The sequence below is a fragment of the Chrysemys picta genome, chromosome 4 (assembly GCF_011386835.1).
Source record: "Chrysemys picta bellii isolate R12L10 chromosome 4, ASM1138683v2, whole genome shotgun sequence".
In the NCBI taxonomy this organism is placed as follows: Eukaryota; Metazoa; Chordata; order Testudines; family Emydidae; genus Chrysemys; species Chrysemys picta.
In genome coordinates this window covers 49,391,670-49,414,963 of record NC_088794.1, presented here as the reverse complement: position 1 = coordinate 49,414,963, position 23,294 = coordinate 49,391,670, and the positions used below count along the sequence as shown (strand labels likewise).

Sequence of the window (23,294 nt, the reverse complement as noted above, 5' to 3'; positions counted from 1 at the left end):
TCCACCACGTCTGGCCTTTTCATTGGTCCTCTCCTGTCCTTTTGCCAGGACAGCCACCCTAGCCTTTTCAGATGGTGTGTAACCCAGCTCATCGCAGCAGGAATCCACCAACCCCTCTGCTGGGAGATCTTCCTTACCAGGAAGCATCCATCACTCCCACTGTTAATTTTTCACATCCCAGACAGGCCAGCAGGTCAGCCTTGTTGCCCAGTTCTTTTCCCACCACCCAGAACACACAGGTTCACAGACAGATTTCTGAGCTGAGAAGTATGTCATTTATTTGCTGCTCCAGTGAGTGATCAGTCCACTGAAACAGGGCACAGCACAGGGTTAAATGCAAGCCCGCTCCCAGAATCAGGTGCTCGCCTTAAATACTCTGTTTACAAAGCTGTCCATTATATATTGTATAAACACCTTTTATGCCTAGCACTAAGATTAGTTTGCTAACTCAGTTGTTTACCTGATCAGGTTACTGGCTCACTTTTTTTACGTGGCTGTTCTATTTCCTTGCCAGACATGCAGGCATCTTTTCACATGTCCCAACACCTAAAATATACATTCTACCTATTATATCCTACAGGCCCGTCTACTGTTTCCCTGGCTCCAGCTCTGCAATGTGGCAACGTCAAGGGGTAAGCCCCTCTGCTGCTCCCCAGCTTTCAACCCTCAGCTTCAGGTCTCCAGCTGAGAGCCAGCAGGCATGGTCCTCTGCTGCCCTCTGGCCTTCAGCCAGCCCTCTCCTCCCCTCCAGCTCGAGGAAGTCAGCCAGCAAAACCTTGTTGCTGCTCTCCTGCCTCCCCCCCATAACCACCCAACGCTTCCTTCAGGGACCTCCCACAGTCTCCTGGTCTCTGGCAGCTCTCACCTGCCATTGCCAATCTCTCATTCCAGGCAACTTGCTCTTTCCTGACTGACTCTGTCTCAGTCTCTCCCTTCTAGGGCCAAGGTGCCCTCTTAACTCCAGGTGGGAAGCAGCTGATGGTTCATGGGTGCCTATATCCCAATATTTCCAGTGACTGAAGTGGGACAAGTACTGCCCCTGGGAGTGGGAGGCCTAGGAGGGAGATCAGAGGATGTTCTAAGGTGATGGGAGGCCTGTGAGGGAGAGTTGCAGAGTGAGCTCTCGCCCTACTCACCCCACAGCCACAGCTCCTGCCCTGGGTGGGCTGGTTGGACTTGTCTCCTTGCTCTGGGTGTTGGCCTTGGTGTAGGGGGAGGCTGCAGCATTGCTCAAGTTTGACCCAGTCCCCCTAACTCAGATGTGACCAGGCCAAACTGTAATGAGTGGTGGTGCAACTCGGTCTGAAGCCAACTTCCAGATTGGAAATCAACTGTGCCTGGTCTTCTTAAAAACATACCTGCATATTATTTCTATCTATAGCCGATCAATTCAAAAATGCCTGATATAGAAACACTGTTCCCCTGAACCGATAACTCACAAGCATCTAAACCCGCCAGCCAGACCTTCTTCACTACTATGGTAATTATGCTAGTTTCCCTTCCTAAAATCCTCATCTTACTCACCTTCATTTCCATACACATCCTTCTTCATCAGTACAACCCCCTAATGTGCTGGCTCATAGCTCCTGATTCTCCATTTTCTCTCCACTGAGAATGCCAAATTGTCTTACTCTGCCCTAATTCATGTGCCTCTAAGATCAAGGATATACCATCGGACTCTATTAAAGTTAATAGGCACTTGTGCCTCCAACTCACTTAGGTGCTTGTTAAAATCCTGTCCTGAGTGCCAGACTCATGTTGTTCTTTCCAGTGTCTTAGAACCTGTTTTGATTGTTCAGAGGTTTGATCAGAACATACATACCACTGTTTGTGCAATTTCTGTGTTTAGTCTTGTGCTCTGATACGTTCATATCTCAAAAGCTAAGTATGGTTGGGCTGAATAATCATTAGATGGGAGACCTCCAAAAGACACCTAGAGCTACAGGAAGTCCTTCAATAGCTAACACCTTTCCCTTTGAGTCTCGACTAGACCAATACTCCTCCAACATAATGCTGTGGGAACTGTCTTGCTCATGTACTATTTTTCAGATGAGATGTAAAACTGAAGTCCTGGCTACTTGTATATCCCATGATACTTTAGTGAAAATAAACATGTTAACCCCTGTGTTTTGGCCCAGGTAATTATTTTGCATCTCTAAATCCCTCTCTGGAATATCTGTTGAATGTTTTTTTTTTATTTGTTTGTTTCCTATCTTAAACTCCTGTTTAGTTATTGTTATGAGTTGTTAAACAGCTTACATGCTTTGGCTTAGAGGTGGCTGCATTCAGTGTTGGGAGAAGTATTTGCTATTTATCTTGCTGTAAGGTTTAATTAATAATGGCAGAGAGATTCTGTGGAAATGTGAAGTATGTTTTGTTTTGTTTTAGCCTTAATCGTTGGGCCAAATTTATTCCTGGTGCAACTCTGAAGTCAACGGAATTATAACAGCAATGAATTTGGCATATTGTATTTAATACCACATAGAGCTGGGTAAAAATTTTTTTGCTGACATTCTCTTTCACCAAAAACTGCAAATTTAGGTCAACTGAAATATTTTGTAAATTCATGCCAATTTAGGTTAATTGTTTGGGGATTTTTTTTCCAGACATGTCGGACTGGTTCATTTCTGAAATGAAATGTTCCGTTTTTGGGGCTAGATTCACAAGGGGACTTCGGTGCCATTCACAAACCTGAGGAGGAGGTGCTGATACCCCCTTTATATCTAATAGCCCATTGGTTAGGGCACTCACTAGAGATGTAGGAGACCCAGCTTTGAATTCCTGCTTCAGGGCACAGACTCAAACCCAGGTCTCTCCCAGCCCCCATTTGCAGATCAGTGCCCTAACCGCTGGGCTAGAGAGTCACTCACTTGTTCTCTCCCTCACTTTCTTGCTCAATGAATATTTAGTTATCTATACAAAATGGAACTCCTTCACCAGCAGAGAGTCCCACTCTGAACCCTACCCCAGAGCACTGCTGTGGGAGACCTGAGTTCATCTCTGCTCCACAGCAGGGATTCAAACCTGGTGCTCCCACATCAGAAGTGAGTTCCCTAACCCCTCTGCTAGTGGGTAAAAGGAAGGTGGTGCCTCCTCAGTTTTGTGACTGGCACCTAAGTCCCCTTGTGAAACTAGCCCTTTGTTTCTCAATTTCCTTTGCTTTCATTTTTGAAAAGGCTAAAAATGCCCCAAATCTAAACAAAATGTTTCATTTCAGGTCAACATGAGGTGAATTTTCTTCTCACTCTTCAATTTACCTACCATTTGGTTTCAAGTCGACCCAATTTGTTTTTTAATTGCCAGCACCCCAAAAAAATCAGTTTATTTGCACAGCTCTAGAATCAAATCACATTGGCCCATTTCCCCTCACTGATCCTTTGTCAGAATATGCAAAGAATATATCACCTACCTCAGCTGCATGCTAGAAACTGGCTTGCAAATGGACTGAACTGCCACTCAAAACTATTTAAAAAATTGGTTTACGATGTGCCTCTGCTCACTTGAAGGGAAAATGTTGCTGAGGTTAAATCCAGTGACATATGGAATGTGAACTCTGTTGTATTAAGTGAGCCATTTAGGGACTCTGGTATACGTCAGGAGAGTGTATATAAAAATTCTGACTCAGGTCTGTACTAGTTGAAATAGTCTATTTAATCGAGAAAGAGCCTTGTTGAAACTGAAAGTATGATCCTTAATCCTGTCATTTTAGGGTCCTGTCATTTGCTAGATGCCCAAAAGTGAGTAGTGTTTTGTCTGAGGTCCTTTATGTCATTATATATTCTGATCTAATTCTGAAATCAGCAGAAAGCAAAGACTTTTCAAAAATTCCTCTTTGTTTTGTACTGAATAAGCAATAAGCATCCTTCACCTCTGTAGCCCCAGTGTGACCTGAGTACTTGGACATAAGGGGAGACCTCATTTCTTGAGAGACAGGATTAGAGAGGTAAATAGATCAGCAGGCTGAAAACAGACTGTCTGTGCTAACTAAAATAGGTAAATGGTTTCTTTACCTAGGTAAGCTAAGAGACAGAATGTCTGAACTAAGATAAGAGGAGGAAAACCCAGGGAACCATTTATAAAGAACAAGGTAACAATGGACGAGAGAAGCCATGTATGTAAAGATCAGGTAAAGAGTAAGTTGTACATGGACAGAATTCTGTACAGAGATTGATTCCTCCAAAGTGATGAAGCCGATCCCAAGAAATGTAATAAGTAAATGTATATAAAGGAAGAGGATCTGTGGTGTAACTTTGGATGTGTGATGTACCCTGCATCCACCCCCTACATTTGAGTCTGATCAACTTAGCGTAGGACTTGCTGTGTGCCAAATAAAGATACCTGCGTGACAAAATCTGGAGTCTGAGTATCAGGGAAGCCGAGTGAGAAGAGGTCTCGGAGGAAATCCCAACAACCTCAATCCAGTCCTTTGTTTTTTCATTACTATAGTTGCTGTTCAAACAACTTGTTGGCTCCAATTCATTACTTCTCTTTGGGACTACCACTACCTCTCTTTGATACCTTCCCTTCTGTCTCTTATTTTCTTATCAAAATACAGAGTTAACGTTTGCATCTTGCTTGCTTTTGTGAAAAGTGTTGGCAGAACAAAGCTTTCTATGCCAGACCAGCCTTTGGCTTCTCAGATGCTAGAAGGTGGAATTGCCATTTCTTCTTCATACCTATGTATTTGAGGGTTGCTTTAAAATCAAGTTGGAATAAAACTTACTAACTATACTTTCCCTCATCCTGGAGGCAATTTTGTTTATAAATGGCATCAATCAGTTAAGTTTTCATTTACCTGAGACAGACTTTAGGGTTTGACCACATCTAACAATAACAAAAATGATCTTTTTCATCAGTTGATTTTTAATCTGAACTGATTGTTGTATATTTTCTTGTTTGTTTTTCATTTAAATTACTGCTTTGTTTATTTAAGTGATGGTCAACGTATCTGGTGCAATAATGTAATATTTTAGAAAGCTCTCATCAGCAACCCAAACCATGTAAACTCCACAGTACAGTGGAATTATACATTGTAATGGTGCCATTGATGACCATGGAGCGGTCAACCTCCAGAGTAAAAGCTGTGTCTGCAGGAGACAGAGCTTGCTCAGTAACTGGCCTATGACGCTGCAACTCACAGCGGAATGACCATGAATCTCAGCACTTAGAGAGCAAAATGCAAAACTCATTTACTCAGAATAATCCTCCTGCAATTATACCAACAATATAAAATACACAACATGAGTCAGTGAAGTCTAAACATCCTAAGTCCAGTCCCTGCAAATTGGCAGGAAGGAACAGAAAGCGAGGCCAAGACAGATAAAGAGATCTTTACGTGAACGCTTTATAATGTTGTGAGGCATTAAGGTTGCATAGTCAGGAGCACTCCTTAAGAACCTAGACAGAGAGGAAGGAAGCCATAAAGACACCGCAAGATACAAAGAAACATTCTTCTTTAGATCAATAGATAGAGGAAATCACATGGAAAACTGGGTTAAGAGAGTGAGCCAAGATTTTCAAAAGCAGGGCCGGCTCCAGGCACTAGCGAAGGAAGCAGGTGCCTGGGGCGGCCAATAGAAAGGGGCGGCACTCCGTCCGTTGTTGGGGCGGCAGGTCTGGGTCAGCAGCGGTGGCACTTCAGTGGCAGCTCAATTGGTCTGCTTCGGCGGCGGGTCCTTCACTTCCTGTCTTTCTCTTCGGCGGCACTTCAGCGGCAGCTCGATCGGGTTTTATTCCCCCCTTCTCCCCACAGCTTGGGGTGGTAAAAAAGCTGGAGCCGGCCCTGTTCAAAAGTAACTATTTTTGGGTGCCTCAGATTTTGGTTTCTCAACTTGAGATCTTTTTAAGAAGGCCTCTTACTTAGAGGGCAGGTGCCCTCTGAAAATCAGGCCCATTGAAGGCATCTCAGATTGGGTACCCAAAAATGGAGGCACCTGGAATCACTATGGGCTGTTATGATTACAAAAAGAGACTGAAACAAAGACCATTAACATGTCCTTTGAATGATGATAGTTGTGTTTCTTACAAAGAACCAGACTTTGAAACCTTTACTCACATTGAGGAGTAGCTATTCACTCAAGATTAACTTCAATTGGACTAGTTGTAAGAGTAACTGCTCACCCATGTGCAAGTGCACAGTGCAGAATATACTGCAGCCTGAAAATAGTAACTAGGTCTGTACATATAAGCAACAAATAACACAGCATAGAAGAGATCATTTGAAAGATCAAAAGATTTGAGTCAGAACAAGTTTCTGGAAGGACATATGGGCAAGCTAAAAATAGTCTTGAAATAGATGCATAAGATTGGCAAACATTCAGAGATGGAAAATAGCATATGGAATGACAAAATACTAACACAGAATTTATAGCAACTGTATAAAAGGTGTCTAATGCCTTATGAAGGCTTGATCTGGCAGTGACTAAGAGAAAGCTGTACACGCATGTACCCCTGTTTGTTGCACACCTACTTTTGCAGATAAGATTCCATTATAAATTTTAAAGCTTGTCCCTGCTAGCTCAGCTCCCTTTCCTTTGCGTATAGTATGTTTTTTTAAAAATTGGTTTAAGTGCATTTCAAGACTGAAAATGGCATCTAGGAGGCAGAGGTGTTCCAGTTTGCCTTGCTGTCCTCCAGTTTTATACTTGCTACACTTCATGAAGTTCCGTGCATGGTCCTGATTTTCAGTGAAAGTTTGGTACCTTCTGTTTTTTAAACTCTCGGGCTGAGATGGATCCTATGAGCACTAAGCACCCAAATCCATTGAATGCCCATGGGATTTAGGTGCCTAACAGTCTTTGACTCCTTTGAAAATCCCAGCATGGAGCTGTAAGATCCAGTTTTACTGTGTTGGTCCTCTGCTGAGTTTCTGTAACCTCCAGTTTACTCTGATCTGGACAGTGCTTATCTATTGACAGGAAGCCCTAATTTCAGTTTTGACTATTCAGCAGAGCAATGTAGCATCTAATATAAATATATCTTTTAAAATACTTGTTTTGAAGTTGGGGGTCAGATGATAGAAGGAAGAGGAACAAGAAAGGAAGGAGGAGAAACAGGGCACTTGAAAAGGCAGCCATTGGGAGGAACTGATACAACCAAGAACAGGTATGTCACATTCTGGGAAGTAGACAACAATTGGTACATGTTTATACAAACCAGGAATCACAATATCAAAATCTAAAGTTATTCAGGGAGTGTCTCGTAATCCCATTTCACTGAGTTTAGGCTATGATAAATGGAAGATGATGTCTCACGCTACAGTTTTTCTCACTCATTTTCTATCTCATTGTGGTCCTATCTTTCCAGAATATAAAATACAGTGTTTCTTACTGAGTGCCTTTGGAAATTTGTATCATCTTTTCAAACAAAGGGACTGATAGTGGTTCGGGGGGGAGGGGGAGGAAGTGCGGAAAAAAATCTATTCAAACTTGATAAAGTTGAAAGCTGTACATTTGTAAAATTGATAGGATTCTATCTAAAATCCTGAATGAAATAGATGTAATGATGATAAAGTGATAGTTATTAAGTTTTCCACTGAAACCTAGTCAGATAGAAACAATCACATTTTTGCAGAAAGGGTGGAGATGTCGTTGACCAACACACTTTTCAGTACTGGTTGCTTGAAGGTCTGTATTGCCACTAATAAGATTTATCATTCATCAAAATGCACCATTAAACAAAAAAAAAAAAACGGATGGTGGAAACACTTCTCAAATCCTGTCCTCTGTTTACACTTCCCCCACCACTTCAGTCTTGAATTTCTGGTGATGGACGTCAGATGTTAATGGACTTCCTTTCCTTTACAACACACAGTCAACCTGTGGAACTCTTTGCCAGAGGATGTTGTGAAGGCCAAGAATATAACAGGGTTCAAAAAAGAACTAGATAAATTCATGGAGGATAGGTCCATCAATGGCTATTAGCCAGGATGGGCAGGGATGGTGTCCCTAGCCTCAGTTTTGCCAGAAGCTGGAGAGGGGTGACAGAGGATGGATCATTTGATGATTACCTGTTCTGTTCACTCCCTCTGATGCACCTGGCACTGGCCACTGTCAGAAGACAGGATACTGGGCTTCATGGACCTTTGGTCTGACCCACTACGGCCGTTCTTATGTTCAGAATACTTTCAGAGAGAAAATGCTACATAAGTGGTGGATATATTTGCTAGGACATGAAAATATATTTCAGCAGCAAGGATGTGTGTGCCTTATTATTAATATAACAAAAACCTAAAGCCCCCCAGTTCATATCAGTGCCCATTATACAAACACATAGTAAGAGAAAGCCCCTGCCACAAAGATCTTATGACAAGAGAAATAAAATAGAGGCACAGAAAGATGAAGAGACTTGCCCAAGGTCACACAGCAGGTCAGTGGCAGAGCTGGAAATAGAAACCAGATCTCTTGAGTCCTAATTTACAGATCATGCTGCCTCTTCACTTAATTTAATCACAGGGTGGGATTTTCACAAGCACCTACATAACCTAGGCACACAAATTCCATTGAAAGTAAATGGACTTCTGCTTGTAAATGACTACAGTGCTTTTTTGTTATACCAATAGAATAAAAACCATCAGGATCTTATTAAGAGGGATAAGGCAAAGATGCCACATTTATTGTAAATATACTGATAAAGCAAAAGATAAAAGTAAACAACGTTGTTTGACTACTTATTTCTTATACATACACACATACATATATATATATATAGAGAGAGAGAGATTCATTCACACAATCATTCATTCAAGTTCTGTATAGGGGTTACAATTACCAGCCTAGAAGTTGCTCATGCCAAGTTACTGGCCAGGCATCTTGGTCATGAGGATGGAGCTGAGTCTGTGTCAGATGCACCTGATGCTCCTGGAGGCTGGCAGCAGAACCAGAGACTCAAAGTCATCAGTCTTTAGAGTCCATTCTTATAGGAATTAATTCCTATGTTAGTCTATGGGAGCTGTTTCATCCTGCTGTTGCTGACTCAATCAGCAGATGGCACATTTCTGTCCAAAGTGACACATTCCTGGTGGCTCCACACTGTCCAAAGTTTGTGTTTCTCATCCTTCCAGGTGATGGGGTGGGTCCCAGTTTACCCTCAGGGGGTTGTCTGGTGGTCCTACTTGACACATTCTTCGGCCGATGGATACTCCCTTTCTAGGCTGGCACCTCCCTAACCATTTATGTGCATCAAGCATTCATCAACATACATTCCATATCTTAACCATAATTTAATTTACTGTCTCCACCACTTTCAGGGTGTGTGCTAATTCATTTGAGACTCCCGGCCCTTTAATCACAGAGGGTGGGGGGTCTGTCCTAGGAGCCGCTGAATGAAGTGAAAGTCACTTAACAGCTTATAGTGTTTGTTTACATTGTATCAATTACTTCAAGAACAAAGTCAATTAACTTGTTTGTAAGTTTTACATAGTAATAAAGTATCTTTCACAAGATAGATATAATCAATGGTTTCTACAGACAGTAGCTTACAAGTTTTAACAGAAGACCCAAGAGATTTTTGTACTTGGTGAAACTGTTGGATTTTAAAGTGTGGGGGTCAAATTATGAGGGGGTCACTGTCACTTGGGGGAATCACTGTTAGTACCTTCTTTAATATCCCTACATTTTAAACTCCCCCCCCCATCCTTTTAATCTTATCACTTAATCTCTCTGTGCCTCTCTTCTGAAACGAGGATGATATTTCCTTTCTTCCACTTCTCCCACCCTTTTTAGTTTTCTCCATATAGGTGGTAAGCTCTTTGGGGCAAGGATTTAGGGCTTGTCTACACTACAAGGGCAACAGCAGCAGTACAGCGGTTGCACTCTAATGCCTGTAGAGTAGACACAATTTACAGTGACAGAAGGGGTTTTTCCATTGCTGCAGGAACTCTGCTTCCCCAAGCAACAGTAACTAGATTGACGGAAGCATTCTTCCACTAGTCTAGCTGCATCTACACCAGAGTTTAGGTCAGCATAGCAACATCGATCTAAATGTTTAGTTTAGACCAGGCCTTACTACATGTTTTATACAGTGCTAGCCAAAATGGAGTCCCAAACTTGGTGCTACTGTACTATAAATAAAGAATAACGGTAATAATTACTACCAACTGCAAAATGTTGTACACTTTGAAACCTGTGGCTTTATATCATATCAACAAAATAAGAAAGGTGCATTGGGCAAGAGACTTAAAAAACAATCAAACCCACACCAAAATATTACTATACACACGAATGCAGGTGGTTTTTCTGAACATCTTTGTGCATTACAATGAGGAGCATATGTATGACCCACTCCTGCACTATCAAAGTTACTGGGAGTTTTAACACTGACTTCCAGAAGTGCAGAAGTGGGCTGGAAATGGTTGTTTGCAGCTGAGATGTTCAGTTTTGGTAGGAAGAGAGTGTTCCCACAGGTTTGTTGGTCACAGTTTATACTAAAGTTCCATTTCTAAGTAGATTATAAAGGGTTAATAAATGATTAATGGATGTTTTACTAAATGGTTAAACACTTGTTATAGAGTCCAATATGTTAATAAGTTGCTTATAGCCATGGTTTATAACCACCTATAACACTTTCTATGTGCTCATAACTATCCATGACAGATATTACTCGTGTCTGTAATATGCTTGTAAAGTCTATTGCTCATTTACTAATGCTTTATAAATAGAACCTTAATTTAATTATTTCTTTATACATGTCACTCCTCCCCTTCATGGGATGGTTTCAGATGAGTTTTACTTTGATTTGTTGAATTATTTGAATTTAGAAGTCAAGAGGCCAGATTGTGGGGTTAATCTAAAATGCATAGAATGCAGGTTTGGGCACTTCTGTGCGCTCATGCATGCATACATGCATGCAAAGGTCAGAGCAAGTCTAGATGACATGGTGGTTAAAACTTTGGTGGCCTATCTGTACTGGTGCTCTCAGAATTGTTACTATACATGGAGCTGAAATAGTGGGCAATATGAAGAAAAATGCTGAGGTAGGCAGAATCTACATCATGGACCACATAGTGCAGTAGATTTACATGATAGAAACCACAGCAATCTTTTGGGTTAATTATCTGCATTTTATAAAGGTTGAAAATGTGTATTGAGTAGGTAGGTTGGTCTGTCTTGCAAACTTTCATGAATTACTGTGATGAGATTTCTTTCTCAACCAACCCCCCCCCCCCAAAAGAGAAACATACATTATAGTTTTCACCTCTAGATACCTGGGTTCAAATCCTATTTTATTTCTCAATGAGTTTGGTGGTGACATTCTAGTGACTGATGGACTTTCTCTTAATTAATTAGCCTCTTAGAGTTGGTAGGACAACTCCCACCTTTTCATGTTCTCTGTATACGTATATATATCTCCTTACTATATGTTCCATTCTGTGCATCCGAAGAAGTGGTCTGTAGCCCACGAAAGCTTATGCTCAAATAAATTTGTTAGTCTCTAAGGTGCCACAAGTACTGCTGTTCTTTTTGATGGACTTTAGTTTACCTCACAACACCCCAGAAGCAATTTTTTATAGTTTTACCCCAAATAGCAGGCAGGCTTTTTCTTGAGAAGCTTGGAATCAACCAGGATAATACTTTTCAGTATTGAGCTGGATTGGCAGAATTTAGCACAACACCTATTCACACTGTTACTTTGTTGTCTCTGATAAGTATGCTTAGCTGCTACTGAGCCCTACTTGAGCATTAGGCATACCTACTAATAGGAGGAGAGGTACTTATGTTTGGTGGAGATAGCTGCTGCCTCCCTCCCACTTTTATAAGCACCATAAAATTTTCACAGCTTAAAAATTAAACAGTTAAGACAAAACCCTCCACATTTAACTGTGTTGCAGAATTGGAACACCCACTGACCGGAGCCAAATCTTTCAGGGTTCAAAGCTCACTCACATGGGTTTGGGTAGTGAGTACTGTTACCTACCGTGCTTTCTGCAATTTCAAGCGCAAACAGGATAACCCTGTTCTCAGATATGTGGTGCATGAATAAAAAGCACAATAACAGATTTATTTTATGTATACTGCTTACTGCATACTTGAGATTACAGTATGATGCAGAACATCTGTACCTTCTTGCTTTTGTTGGTTGACAACCTTAATGGTATTGAAATCTTTTTAGCATGTTAATAACTGCCTCGCTATTCCGAACCTGAGTCATACTAAGCTTTAATTTTTCACTTGAGTATCAAAGAAAATGACCCAGCAAAAGGTAGCTTTTTAGTACAAATGTCCTTATTTAACAGTAATGGGGCAAATTCATTCCTGATGTAACTTCATTGAAACCAATGGAATTAGGCTTGGTGAATTTGGCCTGTTACATATTTCTGATCCATTTGTGGTTTGAGATGGAGAAGAAAGAAGGGAAGTCACAAAGAACTTGACATTGTGGACTGAGCTAAACGGTGACTTTTTTATATAGGTCCCAATCTTGAATTCCTTATGCCTGCATGCAGTCCCATTTCAGCCAATAGTGCTCTGCATGGATGCAGGGATCTGCCAGCATGAATCCAGGTGCAGCATCTAAGCCACTGTTAGCAAATGATAATGCAGCTCACAAAAAAACAGAAGAGAAAAAGGGGAAGTATATTCTCAGGGTGGAAAATTGACTATCTGGATCCAGGGAACCAATAGTTTACAGGCACAATGGGAATTTCTCAGGCTTCACCCCAGAAAACAAATCAACGAGTTTCTAGATGGGCAGATATGTTGAGAGTACCGAGGAATCCCAGACTTGTTTTTTGTCTCAAACAGCTTATTGGCCTCAGCACAATGGGAGCAGAAAAAAAATGCAGCTCACTCCTAGGGTGACCAGATGTCCCGATTTTATAGGGACAGTCCTGATGTTTGGGGCTTTTTTCTTATATAGACCCCTATCACCCCTCCACCCCCGTCCTGATTTTTCACACTTGCTATCTGGTCACTCTACTCACTCCTGAGAAAAATCCGAAAGTTTTGCTAAGTTGCAAGCTGGGACTTAACGTGCTCATCTTATCTCGGGGAGAAAAAAGCTCCTAACAAGCCCTGCACTCATCTCTAGACTAACAAACGCGGAGACAGTGTGGAGGCGAAATTGCCTGTTTCTCGCCCAAACGCCTGTAGCACTGTGGGGGCCCCTGAGACACCCCTGCGTATGACTCTGTGTATGTGTGAGAGAGAAGCAGGTGGGCCCCTGGTATAACTCCGCCCCTGCTAGGTCCCCGTTGGTCATAGGGTGATATTAACAAACGCTCCTCCATAGCCGGTTCTTCATTGGAGGGAAGATCTGTCAATCTGAGGCCGTGCAAGCCCGCCTCCCCTGCAAGCTCTTCGCAAGATCTGATTCGGGAGCTGTGGCTGATTGCAATGGGAAGCAGCGTTGGGGAGAACAAAGTTTGCAACACTTGGGCACTTGACTACTCGCTTCCTTCATGCCTATGGGAACGACCGATTCCTAAACAGAACAGCCAGCCGGGCAACTGACACTACTGATGACTTGCTGCTGTTGCAAAGTTTCCGCTATTTTAATGTATTAAAACCCAGGATCCTAAATAACCAGCCCTCCCAACCCGCTCCCCCTTCTAGGTAGGCGAGAGAGATTTTTATTCTGTGGATTAGCAAACTTCCTGCATGGAAATTTACTGACTTAAGTGGTCTCCGTTTTTGGGCTAAGGGGGAGGGAAGGATTTTTTTTATCGCACTTTAATTTTATTTCTCTGGATCACAGGATTTTTGGAGCTATATGGAGGGATCTCAGGATGGTTTGCACCAGGAAAACCAAAACTTTAGTGTCCACTTGCGTGATCTTGAGTGGAATGACTAACATCATCTGCCTGCTCTACGTGGGCTGGGTCACCAACTACATTGCCAGTGTCTATGTGAAAGTGCAGGAGCCGATCTCAGAGAAAAAGTTAGAGGAAGACAAAGGGGACACTTTAAGGATTATAGAAAGGCTGGATCACTTGGAAAATGTCATCAAGCAGCACATACAAGGTACCACCTTCCTCCCCTCTTGCTTTCCCTCACCCCCAGCCCGCTCCTCTCCGAGTCCTTCCTTTGCAGCCTTCCCCATCCTTTCCTATTGCATTTTATGTGTTGTGCGAGGGGCAGATTCCGGCTGCCATCGGGGGAGAGATGCCTGCAGCAGCCCAGAAGAATCGGAGGCTTTGTTCAGACTCTTGTGCAGGCAGAAGTTGCCAGCAGCCTCCTCTCGGCTGCTTGGTGAGTGCCGGGGAGCGCAGCGTGCTAGCTGGAGCAGGCGGCGGCGTGGCTGGGATCAGGGGCTGCTGGTTGCAGCGCTTTGCAGCCCCGGCCGCCGGCTACGAAACTTGCTGAGTGGCGACCCTCCCTTGGGGATGATTCCTGGCTGGGCTGACGAGTCTGGGTGAGCCAAGGGCTCCCGGGGGCTGGTTTGTTGACGAAGCCGGCCCCCTGCGCTCGGAGAGCTGGTGATCGAGCTGCTAACATTGCTGCCGGCTGCCCCGGAGCCTGGGGGAAAGGCTCCTGCCATGGTTTCCTTAGCCCGGGGCTCTTGTTGGCGTGGCAAAGCCGAGCAGCGAGCGGGAGAATGGGTGTCGGGATGGGGCGAGCTTTGCGGTCCCTTAGCATCGGCTGTGCCAGCGGCGGCATCTCCCACGGGGGTTAGGCTGTGTATGTGTTGCAGTAATAAACCTGATCGCCGATGTCTGCAGGAACTCGCCGGGGAGGTCTCGGCCGGGAAGGAGCGAGGAGGCTCTTGCAGTCTGTGATCAACCCTTATTATTTATTTGTTGTGAATCTTCCCCCGCGCGGGCTGCTCTGAACGGAACGTTGTCACGGGGCTGCGTGTGGGTCTGTGCTCGCGGGTTCCCCGGCGGCTGCTGTGGGAGCCAGCTGGGATTATAGTCGTGTAATGTCTCTTTGATTCGATCTCCGGCCCGGGCCAGGGCGGGTGGAGGCTGTGACATGGTTTCATGGGTAAATTACCAGGCAGTGCTTGAGATCTTGCATTACTTTGTGTATATGTGATCTGTAAGTAGTGGCTCCCGCATTATTCTCCTCATCCGTGTGGGAACAAACAGCTACCCCCCCCCCATTTATGATTTGTGTATCTCTTTAAATATCCGACAGGGAGGGGTAAATAAGATCTCTTGCAAGGTGCTAGAGGGGTGTATTTCTGTAGCGGCAGCACTGAGGCGTCAGGTCCTAACGTTAGTCTCCTTAGTCTTGTCTATCTAGACATGCACTGAGCAAAGCATCTGGTAAATGAGCTCTGCTGCTTTTTCCACCACCCAAAAAAAAAAAAATCTATTTTGCTTCCAAGTAGTTTTGACCTACAGGACATGTATGCTGGAAATGTAAACAAACATCATAATAATTAGGAAAGATGATTAGCCACATGGGTGCTTGAGTTCATAATGTGTAGAGGGATTCTCAAGTTTGATCGGGATACTTTAAAGCCCTACTATTTCATGCTGACTTCTGGGTGTACATGTACTATAACATTTTTGAAGAGACAGTATTTTTTTAAACTCTTGACTTTGCACTTGTCTCCCTTTCTCAGCAGCATTGTCTTTAACCTGGATAATTTAGTAAAACACAATTTCCTTTGAGATGGATGAGTGAGGTCAGTTCCTGCCAGCTCTGACTTTCATGCATTCCTCCGGTTTATCTGGATCCCTAAAATTAATTTTTGAAGAGAAATATATTCTTGTCTGAGTCGCAATGGAGTGCGCTATGGGAGCTTTCCATACTAAGACAGGGTTTTTCAAAAGCACTGTTGAGAGTTAGGTGCCTGAATGTCATGTGAGTTGGATGCCTAACTCCCTTGGACTTCTTTGAAAATACTAGTCTAAATGCCTAATTATCTGTAGAGGTAGTTTTCTTCAAAAATTTTAAAGGAAATATTAGTCTTTTAGATCTGTATCTGCTTGCTAGCTTGGTAACTTGTTCTTTGTCTATGATAGTGAAAGGTACAATAAAATGACCTTTTTAAAGGGAGAGGATGAGAGGGATTGTATATGATCTAATGATGTTACTTTCTTTCATAAGCATTTTTGGTTTTTCATTTCCTTAAACACCATTTTAAGAAAACTGAAATCTGCTTCTTTTTTAAAAGTAACCAGGTCCATGGTTTGATAAATACTAACATTTATTTAAAAAAACCCAGCTAAAATCAAATTTATAGAGGTTTGCATTGCTCTTCTAATGAAGCCAGTTGTTCAGTTAGCAAATCAATGGAACATCACTATCCCTAAATGGGAGTTCAAGTCCAAACCATAGTGATTAGGTTCACAAGGTGGCTGCTACTGAAGATACAAAATAAATCTTTTTTTTTAAATATTTTTTTTGCTCAGTTCTGTGACAGTTGGGGATACATCTTTTTTTCCCCTCTGACTTCATTGGGCTTTGGATCAGCATCAACAATTGATAAATTTGGAATTTATTTCTCTATATAGGACAGATCATCCTTCATAATGGCTTACAGTTATCTGTAGTTTGCCATTGAGCTTTTTTTCACTACTTTTGTCTATTGGAGAATATTCTTATGGAAGCTTTGAGTGCCTCAGCTGTTTTCACAAATGTTGACAAGACATGGAATTAGCAAGGGCAATAGAATCCCGTTCTTCAGGGTCATCTCCAGTTGCCAGGAAAGCGATAATGGAAATGTATTTTCCACAAGGGAGTTGCCCTGATATTTTATTTTAATTTGTTTCCTGATTGAATGATTTAGTTAGATGGTGCCTGGGAATTCCTTGGGAATATAAATTGCAGCCTTGTAATATTTTACCAAGTAGATTGGAAACAAGAGGGTGGGTGCTTTCAAAGAAAAATAATGTCTTTGAAATAAAGGTAGCGTAATAAGCAAATCATTAGTCTGGAGACATTTTGTTTCAACGAGAGAGAGAAAGGGGAGGGGGGAGTTAGATTTAATATTGTGAGAAGGTAAATACTGGGCGAGATCCTGCACTGGTCAAAAATTGAATGAATGGGTCAAATGTGAAAGACAGATATTCACTTACCACGTGGACTTGTTCACCATCAGCCAACACAGCTGTGTATCTACAGTTCTCCAGCAAGTGTTCAGGAACAACTGCTTGTCATCAACATGGTGGTTATGCACTTTTTTGTTTGGGCTCTAGGAGGTGGCATAAGGATGTCTACCCTGAGTTATATCCGCTCTGCCCACACCACAGGCACATTTTTGCCCAGTATGCAATGATGCAAATTTGGGGTACACAGCAAGCTCACAGCTGACCTGCTTCTACATGGAAAGTTGTACAGATGCATACTGCCATTTCTGCACCTGTGATGTGTAAAAGCCTTTTTGCTCCTGTTCCCATAACGGGCAGCCTGATGGAGGATTGGTCATGTGTGGCTTTGCTGGAGAGACAGAAATGGCACTTTGGTGAGAGGCGGCATGATGTAGGGATTTGAGCTTGAGGCTGCAGGCCATGAACCCCTGGGCTGTATTCCCAGTTCTGCCACTGACTTGTTGACTATCCTTGGGCAAGTCACTTCACCTTTCTGTTGAATCTGTAAAATGGGACATACTCATCTACTTTATCTACAGCAGTAGGTCATAAGGATTAAGTAGTTAATGATTGTTTAGCATTTTGAAAAATGTAAAGTGCTAAGTATTATTATTGCCATTATTTCTGCAGTAGAAGGCATATATTGTATACTAGGCTACCCACAATAAGAAGTGTAATTTCCACTTCCTTTACAGTTTGCAGACAAAATAGCATATTGTTTTTTGAGAAAATTTGTGTGTATGTGAAAATGAGGAAGCGACCAGATGGATAGTTTTATGCATAATGCAATCTTTTTTATGGTTAAGAAATGAATGTGGCAAATGTATTTTTTTGTGCCTTGAGCTTTATTACGGGACAATATCCTTTAAAGGGCTAAGGTTAATGAGTATTGTAATGAATACTGTATTAAAAGAAATGTTAGTGGTTCCAGTCTAGAGTTTGCAATTGAAATCAAATGTCTCAATTTACATGAAGACGGTTCATTCTCCCACGCCTACAAGAAATCTACTACTACCCAAAAAATAATAATCTAATTTTATTAAACTCGGTACAAGAGTACTTCACAGCACATCGCTCATCTTAATAATGCCTCATCTATTTACTCTGGCACTAAAAAAGAACTCGCCTAAGTTGCATGCAAACTAAGAAAATCATCTGAGCTGATCTGTTGTTACAATATAAACATCAGACGGGCTGCGATGACAAGAGAAACAGCACTAACAATAATAGTGTTTTCTCCAGTCTACTTTTAAACGTCTTAGATGATGGAGAGCCTAACGTTTCCTTTGGAAAGCTATTCTACAGTCACACAGATCTCACCCAGAACTCTCTTGTGCTTTTTTGCTTTCTGCCCTGACCTGTTTATGCAGTGGCATTTTGTGTTGTTCAAACCTTCCCAACTTCTGTCCCAGAGGTGGCTGCATTTCCGTGTCAAATGAAAAGATCCTTGAATGTAGGGTGTATGAAGTGAGCAGTGAAACTTAAAAAAGAAAATGGACAGTGGCAGCTGTGGAATGTGATTCTGGTTTAAAATCTATTTACCAGCCAGTAATTACTCAACCACCTACATGATACTAGGAGGTCAATCCTAGGTGCTTGCATGCTGCTGCATCTGACATTGGTTTCCAACTGTCTCCTCTCTTCTGGAGATGCCATGTTGTGAAGCAGCGTCACTGTTGTAGACATAACTCTGATGGAAATATGTTGAGGACAAAGTGGATATGGTGAGTTTCTGACCTGCTTTCTGGAATGAATTACTCCATTCTCTGTGTCTATCCCCCCCCCCTTTTATTTTTTTATTTTAAATATATATAGAAGATGTGAGTCAGCTTCTTCTTTAGGACGTGTGCTGTGCCTAAACTCTGGTGCAGCTAAGTATCCTTTGCAATACATTTTAGCTGAATGGAAACCTCTAGACCATTCCATAAAACCAGGATCACAGGATCTGAAATAATTCTCAGCACCATCATCAAATCCCTCTTAGTTCATTCCCTCAAGCACAAAAGCTACTAACTGCATTTATCACTAAATAAAATGTAATTATTCCACTGAAAGTCAAATCAAGGATAAATCTGGGACAAGAAGTACATGTTCTGTTACAAAAAGCCCTATATGTGTAGTCTTTATTCAAGTAAAGTAGCCTGAAGTCAAAGGGACTAATTGTGTGAGGAAGAGCTACTATGGTGTGTTAAGGCTTTGCAGGATAAGTCCCATTAGTTTTCTCATTATTTTTTTCCCCTTAGTCTATGACTGCCTTGCTCGTTCTCAGGTAGTGCATGTCAGTGGAGATTTGTGTGAGTGCAGCTGTCATATTTCCCATTCTTTGAAGTGAAAAAGTGGGTGGTATAAAAAAAATCTATTCAAGTGGCTTGAGTTAGAGGAGTGCAGCTCACTAGTATCTGTGTACTCACCAACATCACTATAAGCCCAATATATTCAAGGGACAATATGCAGAAGAGTTAAGAATAAGAAAATTCACTAGGCCTATAAATGCAACTTTATTTTCATTAATCTAAACTTTCTTTATGCTTCTAACATTATCTGTCACCTCCTACTACAGCTGATCCTTCTGCCATGGATTTATTTTGCAGTGGCTGGAACACAATGACCAAAACTGGACATTTCCTGTTTAGCTTTATTAAAGTACCGTAACTATTCTGGATCCAGTCTTATTACTGCAGATAAGACATTTCCTTTTGTATTGTTATTTATTTATTTATTTGATTTGCTTTTGACAGAATCTGGTTCTCTGATTATTTTAGTTGAAGTGGGTCAGTTCACTTGTAAGGAATTTGCAATGACAATGCTAGTAGAGCAGGAATTCTTTTTTCTAGTTTAAATTACTGAATTTTCTAAAAGTTTTGATGGTAAAAACTTCTTCAGCTAGTTATGTGCGGAAAGGTGTGATTTGTATAGAACATCCTTTCAGTAGCTGGAAAGGCCACTGCTGTTTGTTGATGGGGAAATGAAATAGACAAAGAATTTGTTGTGAGCATTTCCTTCAACATCTTTATTTATAGCTCTTAGGGTGAGTTGCAGTATTTGTCTCATTCTTTTGCTACAAGCCACATGTTCAAATCCTGAGACTTCACTGGTTTGTATTGCACAGATTATTGGATTTTGATAGAAAGTGCATGGTTTCTGAATGGGTCTGACAGCGAGTGATGATGTTGGAAAGACACCAAAATAAACATAAAAAGAACTTATTATGGTAATATACATAAGTGTACTACTCTTGAAGAAAACATGGTTAAACACAACAGCATTATTAAATATTTTGCTAAATGCTTTTCAGTTACATAATAATCTTCATTACAGGCATGTTCAGTTACAAAATGAAATCAATAATAGTCTTTAAAAGGAGCATTTAATGGTCTTCCTGGATCCATGAAGTGTTTGGGAGCAACCAGACTGCATTTTGTTTTTGCCAGAGCTTTTTTCCAAAGTGTCTGTGTATGTGTGTATGTGTGCGTGTGTGCACACAGTAAACACATGATGGCTGTATGTTTAGATTGGAGTCCAAGAATGGTCCAGAAAGTTTGAGATAGTAGTTAAACAAGAAATTTTAAATCAGATTAGGATTCTCTCAATCAGACTAACCTATTACTGTTTATGAACCAGATTAGAAAAAAAAAGTAAAGTTAGAGTTAATTTAAACAAACCTTACTTTAACTCCTTAGGGTGAATGCTTTTGGAAGGCACACTTTGTAATGAGGCTTGAACCAGATTAGAGGCTTGAAAACTATTACCATCTCAGAATACTACTCCTTTCCCCCGATGATATTTATGTTGTAGAGCCCATAATTGCTGAGTACTGGACAACTTCAGGAATTTTTTTTTTTTTTAGTTAGGGAAGCAGAGGATGGTGGAATAATTACTGCTATTCTTTAAAGTATCACATCACTCTGCAAAGAGAAACCTGATTCACTCTTGAAAATTCCTCCAATCAAAAATCAAAGGTAGCCTGACAGTAGTGTTCACAAGCTCTGAATGTACACTCAGCTTGGGTAGGAATGACTGGTTATCTTGATGTACGAACAGTAGTTTGAGTTATTTGGAAACAGCAGAAAGAAACTTCATTGGTGTGTGGTCCTATGATTAGGGTGGAAGATGAGCCAGGAGAACTGGGGTTCTATTCTTGACTCTGCCTCTGTCTCACTGTATTTATCTTGGCCAAGTTTCTGAACCGCTCTGTGCCTCAGTTTCCCCTTCTGTGAAATGGGAAACAACATGCATACTCACCTTTAGGAAATCATCTGAAATCCTTGAATAAAAGATGCCGTGGAAGTGCAAAGTATCATTACGGAGAGACTAGAGTACTTATGAGCATCCCTGACATATGCACAGGACAGAAGTGAGAATATGCCATTTCTTCAGTAATCAGAAAACAAAAATGGTGGGATGACATAACAGGCAGAAAAACAGAGATGTGACAGGCAAGCCTCCAACACTATCTTATCTGAGGACCTCACGCTGCTTAGTGTATTTATCTTTACAACACTCTGGGAGGTGGGGTAACTGAGGCACAGAGAGACTAAGGGCAAAATTTTCAGAATGATTTAGGTAATTAGGCTCTTAAATCCCACTGACTCATCACTCAGACTTGGCTCCTAAGGGCTAGATTCACAAAGGTATTTAGGTGCCTAAAGATGCAGCCAGACACTCTCCTGGTATGAATACACAGCCCATGGCAGCGAGTCTCAGAACCCCACTCGACAGACTCAGGCTCACGGGACTTGTGCTACTATGCTAAAAATAGCTAAGTAGCTGATACAGCTCAGGCTGGACCTCGGGCTCTGAAGCCTAGGGATAGGGCTGGGTTTCGGAGCTGTAACATTTACACAGCTATTTTTAGCTCAGTAGCATGAGCCTGAGGTTGTCTGCCTGAGCTCTGAGACTCGCTGCCACTTGTTGTGTAGACCAACGGCCCCTCAGTGGGATTTACAAAGCGCCTAGGAAGGTTAGACACCACTCCCGTTGAGAGTCCATGGTAATTAGATGTCTAATTCAGATTTGTAAATCTCACTAGATGTGTGTTTGCATCTTTAGGCACCTAAATACCTCTGTAAATTTGGCCCAAAGTACCTCAGTTAATTAAAAAAATTTCCCTAGATCTCTGGCCCAAGGCTACACAGTCAGTTTGTGGTAGTGCAGGGAATTGAACCCAGATCTTGCAAGTCCTATGCTTTTGCCCTAACCATGGGGCCATCCTTCTGATATCAGAGAGTAGTTTTATGTCACCGTAGCACAGATAAAAAGGAGCATAAAACAATACACCCAGTACACATTCAGTCATTCCTAAACCAACATTGCCGCATTATTGCAAACTCTACAGAGCAGGTATCTACCTTAGAGAAGAGGGTTCCTGCAGGCTAAGCTTGATGATGACATATATTTTTGCATAGTAGTGTTGAGGGAGTGAGAACATCCCAAAGGAACATTCAGAGTCCTAGTTAGCCAGGGCTGAAGGAGTTTATTCTCTCTTTTACATGAGTTTAGCGTTCCTGGAAGTTAAGAATATTCACCTCCTCTGCAACAGATTAGACAGGATTTGAACCTACAAGCACTTATTCCCACAGCACATTTCACTACACCGGAAGTATGGAGACTGAAGGCCACTGTGTATCTGCAGGACTGTTGGAGGGAGCCCATTTAGGGCTGAGAGGATAACTGTGTTGCCTACCCTTTGCACCCTAAGCTTCTCTGCTGTGACTGCTAAGAGGAGGGATATGTTTTCTGCTGCAGACACTTGCTCAGCAGAAGGGTCTGTCATCAAGATTATACTAAGAAAAGTTACATAAACTGCATCCTGATAATATAATCCAGCATTGCCCATGACAGTGCTGAGAGGTAAATAGCAGAGTCCCCCGAGGCAGTGGTTCTCAATCTTTCCAGACTACTGTACCCCTTTCAGGAGTCTGATTTCATAGATTCATAGATTCTAGGACCGGAAGGGACCTCGAGAGGTCATCGAGTCCAGTCCCCTGCCCGCATGGCAGGACCAAATACTGTCTAGACCATCCCTGATAGACATTTATCTAACCTACTCTTAAATATTTCCAGAGATGGAGATTCCACAGTCTCCCTAGGCAATTTATTCCAGTGTTTAACCACCCTGACAGTTAGGAACTTTTTCCTAATGTCCAACCTAGACCTCCCTTGCTGCAGTTTAAGCCCATTGCTTCTTGTTCTATCCTTAGAGGCTAAGGTGAACAAGTTTTCTCCCTCCTCCTTATGACACCCTTTTAGATACCTGAAAAAACTGCTATCATGTCCCCTCTCAGTCTTCTCTTTTCCAAACTAAACAAACCTAATT

General features: G+C 41.9%; 1 protein-coding gene across 7 annotated transcripts in view; it reads left to right on the top strand.

The window, feature by feature from the left end:
• Window positions 1-7,088: 7,088 nt before the first annotated feature.
• The window catches only part of GALNT18 (polypeptide N-acetylgalactosaminyltransferase 18), a 445,377-nt gene continuing 429,171 nt past the window's right edge, over window positions 7,089-23,294 (top strand). For 3 of the 7 annotated variants that reach the window (XM_065594861.1, XM_065594860.1, XM_065594863.1), the window contains exons 1-2: window positions 13,307-13,550; window positions 13,693-13,958. In XM_065594861.1, coding sequence (XP_065450933.1) covers window positions 13,724-13,958 — 235 coding nt within the window. In that variant the 5' untranslated portion in view covers window positions 13,307-13,550; window positions 13,693-13,723. Of the gene's footprint in view, window positions 7,105-13,237; window positions 13,551-13,692; window positions 13,959-14,558; window positions 14,706-23,294 lie in introns of those variants that run through there. The other 4 variants (XM_065594857.1, XM_065594856.1, XM_065594858.1 and 1 more) reach the window with 4 other exon arrangements.